The 21,962-nt window shown below is 35.6% G+C and overlaps 1 protein-coding gene across 5 annotated transcripts in view; it reads left to right on the forward strand.

The window, feature by feature from the left end:
- Window positions 1-21,962, forward strand: part of NLN (neurolysin) — a 36,287-nt gene that overhangs the window by 979 nt on the left and 13,346 nt on the right. Inside the window, exons 1-8 of one of the 5 annotated variants that reach the window (XM_036402822.2) lie at window positions 1,402-1,454; window positions 2,228-2,300; window positions 10,308-10,564; window positions 12,823-12,971; window positions 16,169-16,276; window positions 18,464-18,566; window positions 19,248-19,408; window positions 20,649-20,784. In XM_036402822.2, coding sequence (XP_036258715.1) covers window positions 2,272-2,300; window positions 10,308-10,564; window positions 12,823-12,971; window positions 16,169-16,276; window positions 18,464-18,566; window positions 19,248-19,408; window positions 20,649-20,784 — 943 coding nt within the window. In that variant the 5' untranslated portion in view covers window positions 1,402-1,454; window positions 2,228-2,271. Of the gene's footprint in view, window positions 1-512; window positions 1,455-2,227; window positions 2,301-5,671; window positions 5,910-10,307; window positions 10,565-12,822; window positions 12,972-16,168; window positions 16,277-18,463; window positions 18,567-19,247; window positions 19,409-20,648; window positions 20,785-21,962 lie in introns of those variants that run through there. The other 4 variants (XM_036402818.2, XM_036402817.2, XM_036402820.2 and 1 more) reach the window with 4 other exon arrangements.

Raw genomic sequence — 21,962 nt, forward strand, 5'->3', positions numbered from 1 at the left:
TTTTGAGAAATGATAGTCATGTGCTTACTGCACAAAGTGTACAGTTTTTGTCCTATTTCACAGCCTTTGTTAATTTCAAATTAGGATTGAGGGGTGTTAGATAGAAAATAGGTTTCAGAATATTTTCTTTTCTTTCCTGCTCCTGCTGTTGTTGAAAATCAAGTGATTTATTTTCTGGTGCTAAATAAAGTGCACATCTATTTTCTTTTCCTAATTTACATTTACATTCCTTTTTTTTTACCGTCATTTTCACTCTTTTCCTTGACTGTCTTTGTCTAACAGATTTTTCCATCAAAAAGAACACAAGAAGGGTTTTTTAATTTTTTTATACAAAAGGTTTATCTTTGGTTGCAGTTTACAGCTGGACAATGAAGATACCTCCTTCTTAAGTAAAAATCAGTAAAATGGGGAATGGTTGCTGCACTTCATTAATTGTGATTTTTTTTTCTCAAGTCTTCATTTCAGTGTGCCCAAATAATTGTTTCATGAAAGACAGTATTCTTGAGTGTGTCATAGTGACCTCTCAACTTTCAAAAGTTAAGGAGCTTGTCACAGAAATCTTGAATAGGTTCTGTCCTAACTTCTATTTTTCCTGAGGGCATCTTGACACGACATAAAAATGACCATTCTTAGCAAGTGTCAAGTACTGTGCCTTATATTAAATAAAATGATGTTAGGGTTTGATTCTTTTGGTTAAAATAGGCAGCTTTGCAGAAGGAGGCTTTTTCCAATTAATTTTTTTCCCGTTCAGATTCAAAAGATTTAAAGATGTACATTTAATGTGATAAAATACATGGGGAAAAAAACTGGCTAGATAATTAAGCATTGAAGTCTGATTAATTTATGAGGATACTCCTATATATGAAAAAAAGAAAAGAAAACACACTGATTTAAGTAATTTTATTGTTCTAAAAAATTCTTGAATTCATGAGTTCTGGGGTGTTTCTTTGAAAATCTTCAAAATTGGGTTTTGAGTATGAAAATCCATGTACATGAGTGAGACAGGTACCAACATACTGCACTATGTACACAATATAATGAAAGAAAGTGGAAAGAAACTGTGAACACTGTCCTTTCTCTTGCTGAGGAAGAAAACCAGCAAGAAACTGAGGTTGGGAAAAGGCAGAAGGAGGAATGACACTGCAGGACAAAGAAATGGGAAGAACTTCTATAATAATTTTCCTATTTCATACTTACAACAATAATATATCTGTTTCTTTCATTGAAGTATCAGGTCCAACACCTCAGAAATGGCAAAGGCCAGACAAGACATTTGGGACGTTTTTTGCCTTTCCCTGTGATCTGTGGACTGCACAAACTCTCCTGTGTATTGCAGCAGCAATTTTTCCTGTGGTCAAAAGCAACAGCTACCACCTTTCTAACCACAGCAGGCTTCTGAAGAGCAGTTTGTCTATTAGATGGAATTTGCAGAATAAAATTATTTCCTGGACTGGGTGAGACAAAACTGTTGAGCTGGCAAGCATTTGTGAACTTTATTTGACCCATGGAGCACCAGTTAGACCATGCTAAACAATGTTGTTAATGTATTTTGAGGACATACCTGTTCTGTCATTCTCACTATAAAGCAAGAAAAGCCTGGCTTGGAAAGATTTCTTTAGAATAGTTTGGGTTACTTGGAAAGTCTAACCACTGTTCAGCAGGAGTCAGGATAAGGTACCTTAGAAAACATGTAAAATAATATGTACATCTAGTATTATCTTTTCAGAACAGTCTAGGAATTAGGGACTTCTAGCAAAAAACTGTTTTTTTCATATGATCTTGTATAAAAATCTGTCCAGGAATACCTTTTTATATTGAAACTGCCTCCTAAAACTCTTGCTGGTTATGTTGAAAGTTACAGGTTAAAAATTGATCCTTGTTCATTCTATCCATCCTCTTTATGATCATTTAGATCTTTGGAATATTTCTTCAGTTGTGCTTTATTCTGTGATTTTTTTTTCCCACTCCAAAGAATCTCAGTCTAGTTAGTATTTGTACTTTGAGTGGAGTCCATTGCTCAATGCAGCTGATTGTTTCTAAGCCTTCATTATTTCTAAGTCATCATGACTTGGTAGAACAGAAAAAGGTTTTAGCAAGTGGGAGAACAGAAGATGAGAGAGTTTAACTGTTCAGATGATCAGAAATGCATGTATTATGCATGTAGCATGAATTTCTGCACTTTGTTCTATTCCATCTCTACTAAATCCTATCATTTCTTTCTTTGCAGCTGCTTCTTTGTTGTTGTTTCTGTTGAACTGTTTTGTCTCCAGAATGATTAGATGTCTCACAACTCCTCCTGTGTATGTAAAGTCAGAAGTGTATGACATTTATTAAGATTAAAATTCACTTTGTGTTAGTGGTTTTAAACTTTTCTGTGTTGTGACATTCTTTTTCATCTCTTTGTGGCTGCCTTTAGTACACTGTATTGTCATGGGTAAATAATCATTAGTAAATTTTGTGACTTTATTAATCCCAGCTTTTTGTAGATTATGTATAAAGACATGAAAGAATACAGAGCCCTGCATGGAACCTTCCAGGCTTCGACAGGTCACACAGTTCCATTCAGAAAAATAAGCAGCCATTTTTACCAGCCTAATTTTTATAACAATTTACCTGCAAGAGGACCTACCTTCTCATCCCACAACAACATAGTTTCTTTAGGACCTTTTGGTCAATGATCTGTAGAAATAAAATAGATGATATTAACTGAACTATAGATTTTTGAGTCTGAATTTTTCTCTGAAGAGGAGACTCTTTTTTGGTAAATGTCTGTGTTTAGAGAAGGTGAGGTGAGTATGGTGGTGGTTTTACTTGTTTCTGAGCAAAATATTACTGGGCACTTGTGTTTTTCGTACCATCTCTAACAGACACTTTTTATTTCTTCAGTGGAAAGTTAAATAAGCAAAGTTCTTTGCCATATTAATTGTGGTGAAACAATATTTCACATGACCTGTAACCAGCCTGTGAAGCACAGTGTTACTAAATCACTTTTCACTCAAAAGCCAGAGAAGAAAGCAGGCTCCATTTTCTTCCTAATTTGTGGTGTTGAGCAAGCTGTTTGGGATTTTGGAAGCACTGAAGTGAACATGGCATGTTCATAATGCACTGTCTGCCCAAGGAGATAGGAAGACTGATTTAAGGTGGTAAGCAAGTAAGGCACAGTAGGTCATTATCTGCTGTGAAGACACAGTTTTTTGACTTACTAGAGATGGCAAGGGAACATTTCTCATTGCTTTGACTGTATGAGACAAGATTAGTGAGAAGCCAAAGCATATTTCCATGGAAGGGGCTGTACTGATTAGCACTGGCTATCAATCAGAGAAAGCGTTTGCAAACTCCCAGTATTTTTCTCTGTCCTGCAGCACCAGCTCTTTTACAGATAGAGTCAACAAGCTGTTTCTCATGCGTTAACTAGTTGCATTCAACTACTGAGCTATCCTGGGAATGTGTTGTTTGCACTAAACAGCCTGCACTTGCTGTTTATGGCTCTCATGATGGAAATACACGTTTATGCAGAAGCATCTGAGAGAGCTGTAGGACCTTAAAAGCAATTTTTTTCCCACTGTGTTTCCACAGTTGACCTGACAGTAGAACCAAACAATAAGACAACCTCAGTTAATGCCTTGTGCCTCAGACTCAGTATAGTACAATTACTGTGTGCAAGTGTTGGTAAGAATATTCTTTCCTGAGATCCTGCAAGCGAGTTACTTTGGTGGAGGTTTGCTGTGACACGCAATGGATACAGTTCACAGAATGCTGTGGAACCTAAATTAGTAGTACTAGTAATTTGTGGTTTGGTTTTTAGGGTATGTTGGGGTTTTTTTATTTGGTTCATTGGTTGTTGGGTTTTGTTCTGTTTTTTTCCCTAAAACCATGGATACCATAATTTTAGAGATCAGGCACTGCAGAAACCATACCCTAGCATTTCTGTGTGTTCTACTGCAGACTACTGTGTGGAAATCACCTCCATATATGAAAGCAAATCAGACCAGTTTCCAAATTCCTTTTGTTTAAAGACTGTTGGAGGAAACGGGGAGAAGAAATAAGTAAGTTGTGTCATGTTTGAGTACACTGGTTTAGTTCTTACTTAAGGTCTGGGCTTTTTGTTAGCTGCCATAGAGCACCTTTTCAGTTAGTTTTCTGATGTTAATTCTGTTGGAAAACCAGTAAACATTTGTCAGATAGTAAAGTCATGAGCACTGAGGGTAATGAATGTATTAATAAAGGTTTTTAAAGGTTTGTATGACTTGTAGGTTTTTTTGACTTGCTCATTTAGACTGGAAGGGCTAAAAGTACAGTTAATGTTGACTGTACAGTGAACTCAGGCGCAGAGAATTTCTTTTTTCTGAAAGGTGTGGCAAAATTAAGGTTTAGTGTCAAAAGCTGCTAGGTTTTCTGTTTCTTCAAATGCAGCTTTAAAAATCAGTTTCTAATGGCCATTATGGGACTTAAAATTAGGAAGTACTAAACATGCTATCGTTTTGCTACAGTAAGATCTGTCTGTGCCAAACACAGTTATGACACAGAGCCAAATACTTTTCCAAGGAAAATGGCCCAGGAATTCAAGGCATGTATTCACTGTTGCATATACTGTTAAGAGCCAGACAGATGAGAGGACTGAGAAGTGAAATGGAAAAAGGACTTCATATGTGTTTGTCTGGCAGGAAGAAGTGATATATTGAAGGGTTTTAGTTTCATTCCTTTGGCTTAGCTGAAATAATGTTGCCCTGTGATTAACTTTGAGCCATGTAACTCTGCTGGTTCTGTCTTGGATTTTTTTTTTCCCGTTGTTGTTTTACCCTGTACCACCCAGTTATCTTATTTTGGTTGATTTTGTCATTGCTTTTCTATAAGGTACACAGTCAACACAGTCAGTTCTTGTCTATAGTTGTGCATCAGAACTTAAAGTAATATGAAAGTATATTTTAAATTCAAGCAAAAACTAAGGATCTCTAAATAATATTAATATTTTAGCCTGTTAAATTTTCATAAAGCTCATCCTGTGAAACAGACCAATGGTACTGTACGTTTTATTAGATGCTGTTGAATTGACATTCGGTTTTGAAATCCTTTTTAATTTCATTTAATTTTTTTTTAAATTCCATTTCATGTGAGGCTTGACTGTTAAAAAGTTTACTTAAACCATGCCTGTCTGCTGTCATTTCTATATATTTGGTACCATTTGACTCTGACTTCCAGAGAAATACTGATGTATGGCATGGTACTCAAGTAGCAAATAGCTTGTCCTGAGGCAAACTGTCAGGTTTTTTTATTGCCTATTATTAGTAGGGCGTGTCTAGTTTTTTGTTTTTCATTTTGGTGAGGCCGCTAGGTGGAGTCAGAACCTTGAGCCCCTGTGGGTATTGATTTGCAGGTATCTAGTGGGTACAGTCTTCAGACACACAGTGCTGCTTTCCAGCATGCAGCACTGCTTCTCCTGCAGCCTGGAAGACCAGGAAGTGTTGTTTAGCTAAGATATGCTGTTTCAAAGAATAGAAAGACCAAAATGTTTCTCTCGAATTTGAACTCCATCATTTTTCATACTGTATGTTGCTGATTGAAATAGTTGTTTATGGCATTAGTTGTGATTTGCAAATCCGATCTTACTCATATCCATAGGAATGTCCTCTGAAGGTCCAGCAAGAAAGACTTAATTGTATTTATTTGTATTAGAATATTTAAGAACTTGATGACTAAATAATCTGAATTTGCTCTCTCTCTCTCACACACACACACAGTCCTCTGTCTTTCTCTCTTTTTGAAATCTTGGTTCTCACTTCACTTTCTGATGCTGTTATTCTCTTTTGTCAGGAGACAATACAGTTTTCCATTCTGCATGAATCCAATGTACCCTGATTTTTGTGTGGCTACATGGAACTGTCAAATGTATTTGCGAGTACAATAAATTGGTCTGTATCTATTTTTCCCAAAAATACGTTAGTTCATTTACTTCACTCTGTAAAATTATACTTGTCATTGTAACTAATACTGTTCAAGTGAAGATTAATTTGAAAACTGAAAGTGCCATTAAAAAGTCTTTGATGGAATTAAAACTATCATTTTGTAATCAGACTTAAATGGGATAGCAGGCTTAAATTTTGACTATATTATATAATGATTCTCAGTAGTAGGAGCATCTTAGCTTTTGTCTGTATTTTCTAAAGCTGGTGCTGTGTCTCCCTGCTGCTTCTTCACAGATTGTGGCTTTCTTGTTTTATTTTAACAGTGTTAATGGAACATGCTAACAAAAGGCTGCTTGACACACATTTCAGTCACAGAAAATTTTTCTAAGCAAAACCAGGCTTACATAAATGTTTAAGATATTGCACAAGTTAAAAATAAGTCTGTAAATTCAATTGCATTGTTTGTCTTTGCAGCAGTGATGGTGGCCACTGTATTGCTGTAATGGAGTATTATAAAGGTTCTTCTCCTTTGTAAAATCAAATCAAATTTCTATTGTCCAGAAGCAGCAAGTAATCAAATTGTAGATTTTTTGGTGGAAGAAATAACCTGGCATTCTGCAATTATTGCAGCCTGCGATTTAGAAGCTTTGCTTTCTTCTTTAAAAACCTTTTTTAGAAGTAGCTACTAAGTTTTTAAGTGTTATTCAACTTATTCTGCTTTTGGTAGAAAATACCATTCTTAGTGCTGAGATTGGCAGATTAGCTGGTTTCACAAATTATGTTTTCACCATAATTTGTGAAAACAGCTGTGTCTGTAATAATCTTTGTTATAACTGAAAGTCCAAATGAAGCCTTTGTTCTGCTGTTCTCCTAAATGGATGAAGCACTGCACAAATGCATAAAATATTTCAGTCAGCCCTGTATGTCATTCCATTGGCATTATTAGATGCCATGGGGATCACCCCAGAAAAAAGCCAGTGCAAGTTGTCAATAGAGGCCAGTTAGATATTTACTACAAAAATGCAATATAAATAAAGTTGTGTTAATTTTGAAGGACCTGGAATGCAGGAACTGGAAGGGCATTTGGGGTGATCAAATGTAGTCCCATGCTACCTTAGGTAACCAAGTAACCTAATACATTTTATAAGCCAGTCAAGCACCATGTTATAAATAGACTTGCTGGGACTTACTGGACATCTCTTTCAGAGTCTCACTGCTCTGATGCTTATATATGTCTGTTGCAATTCCAGCTTTCATGTATTCCTGACCAATTTAGTCTAATTTGTTCTTATGCCTGTATTGCCTCTTTGCATCAATAGCTCTTTTTACTTTAGGACATTAAAGTGGTATGCTTAATGACAGCAATCATCTTGAGACTCTCTTTGCTAGACTAAATTCATGATTTTGTAAGTGTTTCTGGCAGTAGTGAAAATTTAGGTTGCTGCTGACACTTTTTACTTTACTGACATTTTGTTTAGGCCAACACAGCTGTTTTGAAGTCACTCATCAAAAGGGCAATTACCTGGCAAAAAGCTGTCACCCCTGGATGTTTTTGGTCCACTTTATTTTTCACTTATATGCTGTCCTGAATATTTTCTAAGTATGACTGTAGCCAACAGTTGTGCTGACGCCATTGATGGAGTGAAGTACAGAGGCAGAAATGAGCAACAGAGGAAGGAACACTGACAGAAATGTCTTAAGGCAGTGCTGTTGCTGGATGTGAGCCTTAACCCAGGCTTGTTCTCTAGTGTTCTGCTCTACACCAGAGAAAACTGAGTGTGATAGCTGAAACAGCTTGAACCAAACAGTTCAGGCATTAGCAACAGCCTATGCAAGGCAACATCTTTCCATCTAATTTAAACGGAATCAACTTTTGATTGCTCAGTGCAAGCAGTAGTTGGGCGTTCTGTAATGTTGGTGCTGTTTACCAAAAGCAAGTCTAAAATAATATTTGTACCTGCTTGGTTCAGTGTTTGAAGAAAACTCTTCTCTGTTGCATCTGGTTCTTAGAATTATTAATAGAACTTATATTCCAGTTATATATCTGGGAAGTTAAAGGTTCCCTCAGTGATACAATTTCATTTTTTAATCTACATAAATGCCTGCATCTTCCTATCAACAGAACAAACAAGGTTTCAGCATTTCAAAACTGGGCAGTCCTGTGTTTTCCTGTTTCTAACAGGTAGTGAACAACTTGCTGGTATTTATGCCAATAATTTTTACAGCTCTCAAATTTATAGGTATATGTCTTAATTAAGCTAACCAATATACTAAGAAAATCGGGTGGCATCTTTTTTCAGTATTTAAAAATAGTGTTCTCTGGTAATCTGAGACCCTACATTCCAGTTCATGAACTTCAGTTCAGTCCAACTTTAATTATTAATAAATCTTATTGCACACACTGAAATTGATGTAATATGTTGGTGCTGTGACTGTTTTAGTGTTTGCAGATATGCAGTTGGTCAGAGGCAGGGCTGTATTGTCTAAATTTCTAGGTGAAGATACTGAATGACTGAAAGCAATAGGTTCTCTTTAAAAATAATATCTGCTTAGTATCCTTCACTTTAGCATACTTTTTGTTACTCAGGCTGTTGTTTTCCTTTGACTCCACTTTACTTTTATTTTGACTTCAGTGTGAAACACTGTGTAGTCTTCCTCGTGTTCTTGGGTGTGGGTGGTGTGGGGTAGAGTTCAGAGCCATGAGTCTATTTCTGAGGAGCTTCCCTTTACCTCCCAAGAGGTTTTACCAGACCTTTGTAGCAATGTGTATACAGGGCAGTCCACTGAGAATCTGTTTGTGACTTAATGAAGTACTGTTCTTTAATGGATTTGTAGATTCAGGGTAGATTTCAGTAGATTTTGGGGATGGGAAACGAACGCATTCTGAGAATCTTATTACTTAAGCTTTTGCTTTCATGACAGCAGCTTAATTTATCCTAAACTTTTATCTGAAAGTCAAAGTTTCAGTAGTCCAGTGGAGAAGTTACTAAAGCCCTAGTGCCAAAACTCAATTGATATCAGAGAAGAAGAACAGAGGTGGAACAAACGTTCTTTATTCACACTTCATTTTCAAAGTGAAATTGTCAATAATCTGGACACAGATCTTCCTGTATGCCACTAAAGGGAAAAATAAACAACTTATCTACATTGGAATGGAAAGATCTGAAGAATCTGTAGTAATAAGGAAAATAAAGTTTCAACATAAAGCATAGGTAGAAATGTTGTCTTTTGTTTTTGTCTTGCATCAAATAATTTTGGTTAGGCTATTTCTGGAGAAATTCTGTTATAGAATTGTAAGACTTTTGACAAAAAGTTTTGCCTTCCTTCAAACAGAAGACCTGCATGCAGCCTTCTCAGTTTGTTGGCATTTCATTCTTCTGCTTTGTTATGCCTTCAGGCTAAAATTGGCTGTCTTTTATGCATGTTCCCTGCATTGTATGTCAAAAACTCTCTGTGCACTTTTGCACAGATTTTACAATAAAATCAATACAGGTACAAAGGGTAGTGTTAAGAGAAAAGGTTACTTAATGTAAAACAGTGTGAAGAAAACATCCCTTTATTAGCAAGATCTCTGTGTATTTCTTTAGTTATTGTTGAAAATTTTAAGTTGTCATTATTACCATAACAACCTGTGATTTTTTTTTTTTAATTATGTAGCTGAAATAGGAAGACAGATAGTAAGTCTCTGACAGTCATGGATCCTCCTGGTAGTATGATAGTAAAAAATGTAGCAAGTTTGACTACTTGAATGCAAGCTTGATTTTAAAGAAGCTGAAATACAGTTGATTAGAACTATAGTTGATAGATTATTAATACATAAATCATAGTAAAGGAATGTACCTCTTCTGGTAAAAGAGTGAAACTGTCTATTTAAAATCCAACACAATTGAAGGAATAAATTTGCAGATGAGTAGCAACTAGGTTTCCTCCCATGCTGATTATGTCGAGAAATCCTGCATAAATATAAAATTATTTGCTATTATGAATACAATCAAGTGATGTTTTTATGTCTTATTTTGTGCAACTTTGCAGTTATTGTTCTTTGTCATCTACAAATCACTATGTGGGTTTTATTCTTTACTTCAAAAATGTTGGTACTATCTATTTCTGTAGAGTTCCAGTAACTGCAGTGCTGTTTTCCTTAGAAGATTGAGTCATAATTTAATCTGTATGGTTTTGTCAATACCAAATTTTTTGTCCCTGTTTGCACTTAGTCATACTCTAAATAAAAAAGATAGAAGACAGATTTATTTTAAAATTGGACTTAATTGATAAAGATAACAGCTCTAAAAAGGACTTTGTTCCTCCTTCTAAAGATATTCTGATGCTGGTTTTGTAATGTTTACTGTAAAGTGTCTCTTGAACTGGAATCTTGCTATGTAAAGATAATTTTTATACTTTCAGGTCCATTGGGCCACGGCTTGTGTTGAGAATGACATTAGGAGCAGAAATTACTAGCCAGCTCAAGGCTTCTTCATACATAGCAGCAGGACGAAACCTTTTGAGATGGGACCTGTCACCAGAGGAAATTAGAACAAGAACAGAAGAGCTTATCAGGAAGACAAAACATGTATATGACAGCATTGGGATGCTTGAAATTGAAGAAGTAACACATGAAAATACCATACGGGCTTTGGCAGATATAGAAGTGGAATATGCAGGTTAGCATGTGTTTTCTATATTTCTTTGCATAAGGCATTCCATCTGCACATAAGGAAGCACTGAGAAAAAATAGTTGTTGCTTCCAATTTTGATCCCTGCTGTTCTTGTGTGGAATGTGTAGAGGCCTCTCAAGAGTCCATAATCTTTCAGGACCTCCCAGAGGCCTGCATTAGTCACCTGTTTTGGTTTTACATGTAAAGCGCCACACAGTTACATTTCCAGCCCTGTGCAGCTGCCAGGGGACACTGCAGCAGTGAGGGCTGCAGTGTCTGTGGTATGTGTCGTGCATTACACGTGGTAAGCAGTGCTTTTTTCAGACACTGCAGATCTGACACAAGCAAGTTGAATGGAGTAATGGAAACGTTGATAAACTGCTAGGGGAGAAAATGTGATGATGAGGAAATTTTGAATGTGCTATTGAAAGAAGACTTCTTTACTTGGCTCACATTTAAATTGTGGCCTCTGAGGTCTTGAAGAATCCAGGGAGATATTGGTCATACAGTCACATCTAGATTAGTCTGAATGAATTATCAAGCCATACCAATATGTGGGTGGGTTTTAATGGTCAAGCACAGGTCATTCCATTAATTTGGTAATAATTGTCAAAGGAGATAAGTAGAATACAAACTGCATATTGCATATCTTCATTGAGAAAGACCTTTCAGGTGGTGGCTGCATTATTTATAAAACAGTGAGTGTAATAGATGTCAAATTCTTTTAATACTCTAAAAAAATGTACATTAGCCACACAGGTGCTAGAAACAGCCACCTTGGCTGGGAGCAAAATCTTTGACTAGCAAAAAAGCACAGTTGGCGTCTCAAATGATTATACTGTAATATTAGTCTGGATTTCACATTAATTTAAATTGCACATACAGTGAATTGGCTGGAATTTATTCTGGCATACTCAGAAAGACAGTAATTTTCAAAAAAAAGCCTGCTGCCAGCTTCAGTGTTAGTTATACCAAAATACCAATTTGGTATAATTATTGTAAATCTTTTCACCACAGAGATTTACAGAAGGAAAATCTGTGTTTGACTCAGAAAACATTGGTCATCAGCTTTTCAGCACAGCCACCAAGACTTGATGGAAGTTGCACGTTTTTCACTACGTACTATTGCAATAGTGGGTCACATTTAAGCTTTTAATGCTAATCTTCAAAGCTGTATATGAAATTATCATGACCTGCTGTGAAACAGCCCATGGCATCTGAGAGGGATGTGTTACCACAGCAAGACTTCCAAAAGAAACTTGGAATTTAAGATCCGTGTGTTCTTTTCACATAAAAACCTACCTCAGTAACTACAGCTCATTATCCAAAAAGACAGAGATGACAATAGACTTTAAATTATACTTGGAAGCTGCCAAAACTCAGTTTATAGTTTTGAAACATCTTTGCATAAGGGCAGGAGGCAAAGGGGCAAGTTTCCTGTGAACTTCAAGAAGAATCACATGCCCATGGTTGCATTTCTGACTCTGTCTCGGAGATTGATAAAATGACTGCATATCACATAAAATTACAAAGCTTTAAATCAACCTAATATGTTGTTACTCTAAAATCTACTTTTTGAAAGGTAGATGGTAGAGACATTGTAATTTGATTTTTAATTAAGAGATTCATTTGTATTTTAGGATTTCTATTCAATGTCATTGTAAGATGTAATATTCCCTTAATAGCAAGGATTTACTTAATCTCAAAAGTATATTCTAAAAAAGTAGTATTACTCAGCTTCCAATCTCTAGAAGTTCAGAATGCACAGACAGCATCTTCCCTGTTTGCCATGTTATTTCTTCTTAAACACAGAAGAGTGCAGTACATGGGGATTTGACACTGTGCTCATAACAATGTAAAAATAACTTCAGGACAGATGGGCATATTTGAAACATCCAGAGCTTCTGACTTTAAATGCTAACATGGAAGCATCTGTGTCAGCTATGAAACGTCAGTCTTCACTTACATGACTTTTGGAAGATGAAGCCTTTCTAATGTTTTTATATACCATTCAGCTGATTTTGTAGAAGATGATGAGATAATTAGACTTGGGGTTTATAAATCTTCTGTAAAATATTTATGTGTTATAATGGGGTGTGGTTTTGTCCTTCCTTTATATTACATGTAATCACTTTATTTGCTATATGTGTCAGATTGCTTTGGATACTTTTATCTTATGTCTTTTATAAATGACAGAAGAGGGAAAGCTCCTTATCCTGAAAGCATGTCTATCCTTCTGTGTTCATTGCCTCTTATTTAAACAGTGGAAAGAAGCATGTTGGATTTTCCCCAGCACGTCTCCCCTGACAAAGAGATACGTTTAGCAAGTACAGAAGCTGACAAAAAACTGTCAAATTTTGATGTGGAGATGAGCATGAGAGAAGACGTGTTTCAGAAGATTGTTTATTTACAGGTAAATAACAATATGTCTGCATAAGTTGTGACATTTATCTAAATTTATCTAAAATTATTTGGCATACACAATGCTTTTCAAAATAACTTTATGTTTCTTCTGTGTCTGTGCCACTAAAATCTTTCCAGTGGGACACTGCTGTACATCAGAAAACACTGTATCGTGCTGTTCCTACTCTTTGCCTCTCATATCTAGATCTGTGTATCTTTCTCTCTCCATTGCAATGCTTGCTCTCCAATGCAAAGCTTTGACTTTTGTCTAGTCTTCCAAAAAACTTATACAAGGAATCTAAACTAAAAGAGGCAAACCTATTAGGAAAAAATTTTTTTGTTATCTACTGGCTGAGCTTGTTCCAAGAGGGAGGGAAGAAAAGAGGGAGTACAGCACTTACATTATCTTATATTGCTTTTGAATTTGTGTCCAAAATTCTGCTTTATTAAAAAAGTTGAGAATTTTAAATTTAAAAGTTGTTTTAAGTTATGTAGGTTAATGAGAACAGATTATGTAGGTTAATGAGAACAGATTATGTAGGTTATGAGAACAGGTATTGACCTCTGAAATTACCTCTTTTGATCAGCTAGTTATAGACAATTATATTCTATCCTCTTCTTCATCTGTTTCTTCAGCCTCAAAATAAAACTATGTTAAAACATGCATTTGGTGTTGAACCAGCTTCTGTCCTTTTTGTGTTTCTATTTAGCTTCTCTTTTAATTGATCACCTATAGGTATCTCATATTCTTTGTTTGTACTGCTTATTTTGTAGCTCAAAGAAAGAATATTTGGTTATATCAGAAAGAATATTTGATTTTGTTCCAATGTGTCTTGTGATGTTTCGTAATAATTTTCTTATAAGTGTAATGGATAATGCAAGGATGCTATCCTAATGTGATAACAAAAAAATATATATTTTTCTATGTTTTATATATGATTTTTTCCTCTCAACACCACTGATTTTTAATATTCTTGTAACACTCATAAAATACTGGAGCCCTGTTTCTTGGAGTCACCATTTTTGTTTTTTTCAGGCTTGAGCGGGAATTAGAATAGTACTTGCAGAGCCATACTAAATTGCCTTCCGTTACCATTCCCTTCTTTTGCTGTGTTTTCCAGGGAAATTTTCAAGTGTTCTCCTTGAGCTGGATATTCTTGCTACATATTTGTGGAAGTATATAATAACCTATTCTGAGTATGTTCTGTGGTGTGTTGGCAGATGGTGCCTTGTGTTGATTTTTTTCTCTTCTGTATTTTATGTTGATTTTTTCTTCTTCCCCTCTCTGTTGCTAGTAATTAAATGGCTTGATTTGTATGTAATATCTACTGTGATTTTCCCCACCCTCCACTGGAGAATGCGCAGATACACTGATGACTAACCTAACATATCTGTGTATCTCTCTATTTTTAATTTACAGTACTGTCTGACAGTAGGTAGTGAAAACTGATTGCTGTTACTCACTACTATTACTCTCTTAATTTTTTTTTTCTCATTTGGTGTTTTCTTATTTCACTTTCCCTTGCAGCAGTCTTTGACCTTTATAACAGTTAGAATTTTTGCTTAAGTCTCCGTTTAAGTTTTTTAGAAATTTTTCTTAACTGCAGCATGCAAACATGTTTTAACATTAGTTTGCCAGAGATGCAACTTCTGAGTATATATCCACTTCTAATAACTGTTAAACTAGTAAGAGTTTTGCTCTCAAGCAAACATGAAATTTCCAGGAGTGCCAGACTGGTCAAATACTTGTATTTCCAAATCATAAAGTTATTGTAAATTTTTGCTAAATTTCTAACACCTCCTCCTGTTAGAAACTCTCAGTTAAAAAGTCAGGCTCCAAGAACATGAATAAAGAACTTCCACAAACAGAATTCAGATTTCGGCTGAAATTATTCACCAATTCAAAAAAGCAGTAAACAATTGGATTAAATCAGGCTTTTCATGGCCTCACTGGTGATTTAATAATTCAGGTAGATTAATTTATTTTCATGATCTTTCAGGGGGCCAGATTATATTGGGGTGAGGAGAATGAGGGGCCCTCACACTTCCATGTTATTTATAACACAACATACTAAGAGATGAGCAAATCTGCTTGACCACAGTGACTTTCAGAATGCTTTAGCTCCCCTTAACGGGGACTAAAGTTTTCTAAGTTAACAACAGTACTCCTTCTAAATTATGCTTAATTTAAGAGCTGTTGGTGGAGGAAAATGATTGAGGTTTTTACATTTAATTCAAGAAACTATTAAAATAATATAGTTACTTTCTTTTCCCCATACATTAGGGGGGGAAATTTCTTCATAAAATTACGCTTTTGAATATGCTCCATATTTTATTCTTTGAAAAACTTGTATTTTGAGATTTGAAACTTGGAATAAAGGTGAATTTGGTAGTGAAACTATAGTTTTAAATTTTGTAACACCTAACGTGCACATGCTGACTAGTAGAGGCATGCTTAAGAATGTTGCCAGTCTGCTCCACCCACATGCCCTCAGGGGAGCCTGATGTAAAGAGCTGCTTCAGGTTTTGTTTGTGAAATTCTAAGTAGGCTTTGTTTCTTACTCTGTCTGAAGGTTTCTTCCTGGAATAAATTAGCAAGGTTCTCCAAAACCACTATGAAATGGTATATAAAATCCTCAACTATGACAATTCTGAAAGTTCTGAGAGTTCCAAAATTTCATGTGTGCAGTACTTTCAAGATGATGGTCCTTGTTCGTCCCTTCCAACTCAGAATTTTCTGTGATACTGTTTTATTTTTGTCACTGAAGCTTGGTTCTGGAGAAGACAAATATGCTCAAATTTTATGCCATCTGATGTCCCAAAGTGACACTTCTAATCTTTTGGGGTTTTTCTTCAATCCTCAGACTTTTAGGGTACAGTGTTATAGTACTGATTTTCTTCAACTATGTAAATGAAAAATATCTCTACAGAAGAAGCTTAAGTGCACTATACTGTAAACTGAAAGGGCTTACCATTATGACAGCATGTAAATGTGCTGAGACACTTGGTAAAATAATATTATTTTTAAAGCATTCTATATTAATACAAGAATATTATTGTGTAAGGTAACTGTTTTGTTGGAGTTCTTCACATTAAAATCCAGGATGTTCCCTTTTTTAATATGACCGTGTTCTCAAGAGCAACTCTGTTGAAACCCTTCTAATGCTTGAATATTATAAATTCAATTATTTTATACTGTCATTTCAGCAAACCTGTGATCTTGAAAATGTGAAGCCTGAAACAAAGCGATATCTAGAGAAATCTGTTCAAGTGGGGAGAAGAAACGGACTCCATCTTCCTAAAGAAGTGCGGAAAGTAAATATGGACTATTTTTTTATAAAATAATATTACCAACAGTTGAAGGGATGAGTTTATGGTTAGTTAGGTGTACTAAGCATATATTTGAACTTCATGCTTTTGGATCTGCTGAATTACTGCTCTAATCTTAACTCTTCTTACTTCCAGATACTTACATCCTTTAAACTTCAATCACTTGAAGGTTTTTAAACTAATTTGATAGACATCCATGATACACAGTAGATAGAGGTGGTCTGCATCACTTCATAGCCTTGAGACTAAAAGAAGCCTCGCTGAAAAAGTTGTGTTATATATTACGATTTTAGAAAGTGCCTAAACTAGATTCCTAGGGAAGATAACTCTCAAAAAGGCTACTAGTGAGTCTACACTTCTATTCAAAAGTATGTATAACTGTGGCAATCACTCAGCTACACTAGTTTCAGTTAACCGATGTTGTAAAATGTGTCTAAGATTTTAGACCTGAAAAAAAATCAAAATAGCTTAGAGGAGAAAACAACCCACTCTGTGAATTTTTTTTCATTAAGGGAGAAGTGACTTAGAAAGCAATTGTCAGACAGTCAGGAAGTAAAATTGTCAGTATCTGAGATGCTGTGGCATCCCACCCTTAATGGCAGGGGAGCACCCAAGATTCATACAGATGCTTGTGGCTGAAAGGAACAACAAAATCAGAGGGTCTGCAAAAGCTTACAAACTTTGATTAGTAAATTATATACTTGGCATGGAAATTGGCACATTAGTCCCTGACCTAGCATAGGAGTGGGTTTTGGATAAAAGGGATAGAGTGAAGGGGAAAAGACAGTGAGATAAATTAGTTGAAGAGGGGAAGAGAGAAAGAAGAAAGGGAGTGAGATTCATGCCTCCAGCATCAATACAGCTGCCTGGGTGTCCAGAGTCCTAGGGGCACTGCCTGGGCCTCGATGGGGGTACTGTTTCATAGACAAGCTTTTCTTGCCCTGGAGAAAAGTTTTGCACTTTCTATGTAAATTAGTTGTCATGCACAATCTGTTCTTTACACTGTGCTGGAAATGGGTTCAGAGGGCTTTGGGTCTTTGGTGGTCTTGTTCCCCCCATAGAATCTGTGCCTGCTTCTCCACCTCATTTCTCTGTGCTGTACTGAACTGTGCTTATCTCCAGGAGGTAGATCAAAGACCTTTGTCCCAGAGGAGTGCTGTCCTACCTCTGTGTGGCCCCTTGTCCAGTCACATCTTGTTCTTTCTCACAGCATGTTATTGCCAACAGTCCTTGGCTGCTGTTACCTAAAGTCCTTGGTTGGTGCCACAGCCACCCTGCTATTGGTGTTTCAGACATACACACTAGCTCTTATCTTTTGGGATTCTACAGATGCCAGCATAGTTATCTTCAAATTCTGAGTGATATTTCTGACTATATTATGACCTTTATTTCTGACTGTTGAATAGACTTAACCCTTTGTAGAAAATAATCAATCTTCATCCACATCCTTCTGCTAGTGAGAGTAGTTTGAAGTGTATTTTCACATAACTGATGCCTCAAAAGGTATTTTGAAATTCCTCGGGGAACAATAGTTGAAATACATTTAGTTTTTTATTTGGTGTGCATTCTCTTACTTGTAACTACTATGTTTATTTGAACTTGACAATAACATGTAGAAACTTGCTATGAGATATATTAGAAAATGTTTCAGAAGTAGGACTATCAGGGTTTTGCAACAGGTTTTAGAATGGCTTTGTCTTGTGAGAGCAGCTGCTTTTTTCTGTCATACCATACCTGTACAATTCCAAAACAGTGTTTTTGAGTAAGTTGCATGCTTTTTAACTCCCTTCATTCTCATTGATCTCAGTGGATATTTTTACACATAAAATTGTAATTTAGCTGTTCAAATAAAAGAAAATATTTTAATTTTGGCACATGAAACTGTTTAGTGAATCTGTTTAATCTTTTTAGTCCTCTCTAAGCTCAGTTTAAAATGTTGAAGGGATAGCCCTTGGTCACAATATTGCTCAGGACTGAAAGAAACATAAAAAGAAGACTGACAGGGTGTGAAGTATGATGCTACCTGCAATGTATTATTTGCTCAGTCCTGGTATTTATTGTTGGTTAGTAAAGAGTCTATCTGAAAAAAATGAAATGTTATTCATGTGGAAGATAAAAATTGCCAGCTTTGATTTTTGTTTTTCCACTAAGTTCACTTTATACCCAATACAGGAAATAAAGACAATGAAGAAAAAAATGAATGAGCTGTGTATAGACTTCAACAAAAACCTGAATGAGGAAAACACATTTCTTGTATTTTCTAAGGAAGAACTTGGTGAGTAGGGTTTGCTGTTACTGTTTTTTCAACCTTCCAGTTTTACTGGAGTAACTGATTTTTGCCCCATGCATGATGGTTAGATCAAGTGAAATTCTGACTGTTTCTCAGTCTTTTCTGTTTCCTTTTTAGTCCTCCAGAATCAATTCAGAGTTATCTTTTGCAGGTGTTCCTGATGTCTTCATATATTTGTGCTTCCTGAGGTTTTTGCCTTGCATCAAGGTCCTGCTTCCTTTAGCATGACTTTACTCTGTTCCTTTTCTCAATTATCATCAAGCAATCACCTGTGTAATTATTGGAAAAGCTTTTTTAGTCCTGTAATAAATTTTAACTAATTCAGTAATTTAAAGCAAACTAGAGATTTCATGTGACAGAGAATTTGGGGATTCATTATCTAAAGGCATCACATAAAATATGCTCTAATAACAGAGATTTTTTTAATGGTATTCAGTTTTTATCTGGTGGCCTTACGTGTATTTCTCATTTGCTCTCAAGTGTTTCCAAATTTTGCTTTGCTTGGTGGAATTTGTAAAAGTTTTAGCAAATTGTAAAAAGGAGGCATATTTCTGTGGAGATTTCTGATCTCAAGGTGGATTGCAGCAAAACAAATGGCAACAGTCTCACATAAACGGGGGAGTAGATAATTTTGGTAAATATCATTTATTAAATTGTGTTCTATAGATGGCCTTCCTGATGACTTTATCAACAGTTTAGAGAAGACTGAGAAAGACAAATATAAAGTTACCTTAAAGTATCCCCACTATTTTCCGGTTATGAAGAAGTGCTGCGTTTCAGAAACCAGGAGAAAAATGGAATCTGCCTTTAATTCAAGATGCAAAGAGGTATGTTGTGTACTGGCTGTTCTACAGTGCAGTGACAGAGTTGAAAAATCGAGCTAGACATTCAAATGTTCAGTTTGAGCTTTGCACATTGTAGAGTATTTTGAAATCAAAACTTACCAGCATGATCTTTAACAGTGCCTTGCTCCACTTTATTCTGATATCCTTCTGAGACCTTAGAAGTTGACAGTCTGCCTCTGTGTGCATATCTTAATGTTCAAGTGGTTCTGTTAAAAGAAGTGGGATCTTGATTTTCTGTGAAATTTCCCTACAGTGTTCTGCAGATGCTTATGGACACTTCCCTCACAGAAAAGGATGTCTGATTGTGACTTCTGTAGTCCTTTGACATTTTTCAGAATAGAGAGGGGTTATTTAAGCACAGGTTTTAATTATAAATACAGATGGTCAAATGTGAAATCAACAGATTGCATATGTGCACAACTAGACAGGTACAAAATTTTAAAAGCCTTGAAAGATAGAGGATATGTCATTCAGACAATTGTACCAACCATGCATTAGAGAGCAATAGCAGAGTTGAGATTTTGTGCTTGAAATACTTGGAAATGTGATGAGTACAAGATAAAATGGCATCAGGAACTGACCACTTTGCAAGTCAACATGCATAAAGAGATTTCTTGATAAAACTGTGTGATAATCTTTGAATCTAGTGTTTAATTTTTTTTCCTCCAACAAATCTCACTTTTCCAGAGCTGAAGGTTTACATATGTTTTCAGATTGTTGAGGATTCTTTAAGACATTTAAGTCAAGTTCTGGGGTTTTCTGTTTCAGATCTTTCTCTGACTACTGTTATTAGAGTGGAAAAAGAGGAAAATTTGCAAACCAGCTTTGGATGTTGGCACAATAATTAGCAATCTGTCTTCATCACTAACAAGCAATTAAGCCTGCTGCCAGCAATTTCCTTATTGTCTTTCACATGTAAATGATTGATAAAGGAAATAAGCTCTTCACAACCTGAAAGAAAATGGTGTATATTTTGATCAAATAAAAAAGATAAGTTGTAATAATAAGGAGAGTAATGAATCAGGTCGACTAGGAAACCAGCTACCTGCAAACACCAAGAAGAAGTATTCCAAGAATCTTAGGTTATATTATATTTTAAATCTGAAAGTGTTTCATTTGAAATATTTTCTATTTCTTAGGATTACAGATATTATTGAGGTAATTGTTTGTTAACATGTGTTTTCTGATTTCATTTTACAAATTTGCCTACTTTCTTTTTTAGGAGAACACAAAAATTCTGCAGCAGTTGCTTCCACTAAGGGCAAAAGTAGCAGAGCTTCTTGGTTACAACACACATGCCAACTTTGTCCTGGAGGTAAACACTGCCAAGACCACAGATAACGTAGCAACCTTCTTAGGTTTGTTCACATTTATAAGCAATACTTTTATATTTAATGTAGTAATATGTCCCCTCAGCCAAGATGAATTTAAATACATAACTGGGTCACAGCACCCATGACATTTAGCCAGAAAAGGAACTCTGCTGCCTCTGTTCTGGCATATATATTTTTTAGATTATAGCTATACAAATGAAATTATTCCAAATCCGGAAGCACAAGGCAAATTGTGAGATTATTAAGGTTTAATCACTTGCTTATATTGGCTGTCACAAATTCTTTGTGACAGCCAGCATAAGCAAGTGATTAAACCTTTCTCTGCCCCAAAATGCAGTTACCCTAATTTAGAACCAGAGTAAAATGAGCAGCTTAAGCAATTTTATCAGTTCAAAAGGCTGCATCAGAACTGCATCTTTTCATTCCCAATTTTTTGTGAATCAGTAGCCTTGGTGTCTTTTTGGTGTATGACATGGTGCAACTTCCAGGAGCTGAATTAAAAAATTATATCTGGATTGAAGGATTAAATCTGGAATTCAAAAGCCCTGTAATGGAATTTGATCTGAAAATAGAGGTATCTTGAAAATTTTAAACACAGCTGTTTATGAATGAATTTAGAGTCCTCCTGTCATTGTCAGTGCACTCTTGGATGTAGAGTTAACCTCTGCTCTCTGGTAGCTCCATTGAATATGTGTTCCTTTATTACTGTGTCCTAACACAACTTAGGAGTGTATATTGATGTATCATACAAGTAACCCCCCGAAGGAAATTAGCACAAAAATGAGGTATGTTTGCTGGTAGCAGGGTGTTTATGCTTCAGTAAAGAGGTTCAAATGCTCCTCTTTCTAAACCCATAATTCTGTTGCATTTCTCCTAAATGCTCAATTATCAGATCAGAGCTATATTTGGCAATACCAGTTTTCAGTATACTTGACAATTAACAAATACTTTGTTTTGATTTTTTATTACATGTTAGGGGTTTTAAGTGTACTTGAAGTATTTTAGACTTTCTTTGTCCATTATATTATTGTAATACTGTGTTTTTTCATTTATTTTGAAGCTGACACACATAAGTTAGCATATCATGCGTCATGGTAATTCTCACAGAGGGAGAACATGCATCAAATTAATTGTCACTTTTTATTTGGTTCTTTTGATATATCCTCAGCTACCAGCATGACATTGTGTTTTGCTCTACTTTA

The sequence above is a fragment of the Molothrus ater genome, chromosome Z (assembly GCF_012460135.2).
Source record: "Molothrus ater isolate BHLD 08-10-18 breed brown headed cowbird chromosome Z, BPBGC_Mater_1.1, whole genome shotgun sequence".
Lineage (NCBI taxonomy): Eukaryota > Metazoa > Chordata > Aves > Passeriformes > Icteridae > Molothrus > Molothrus ater.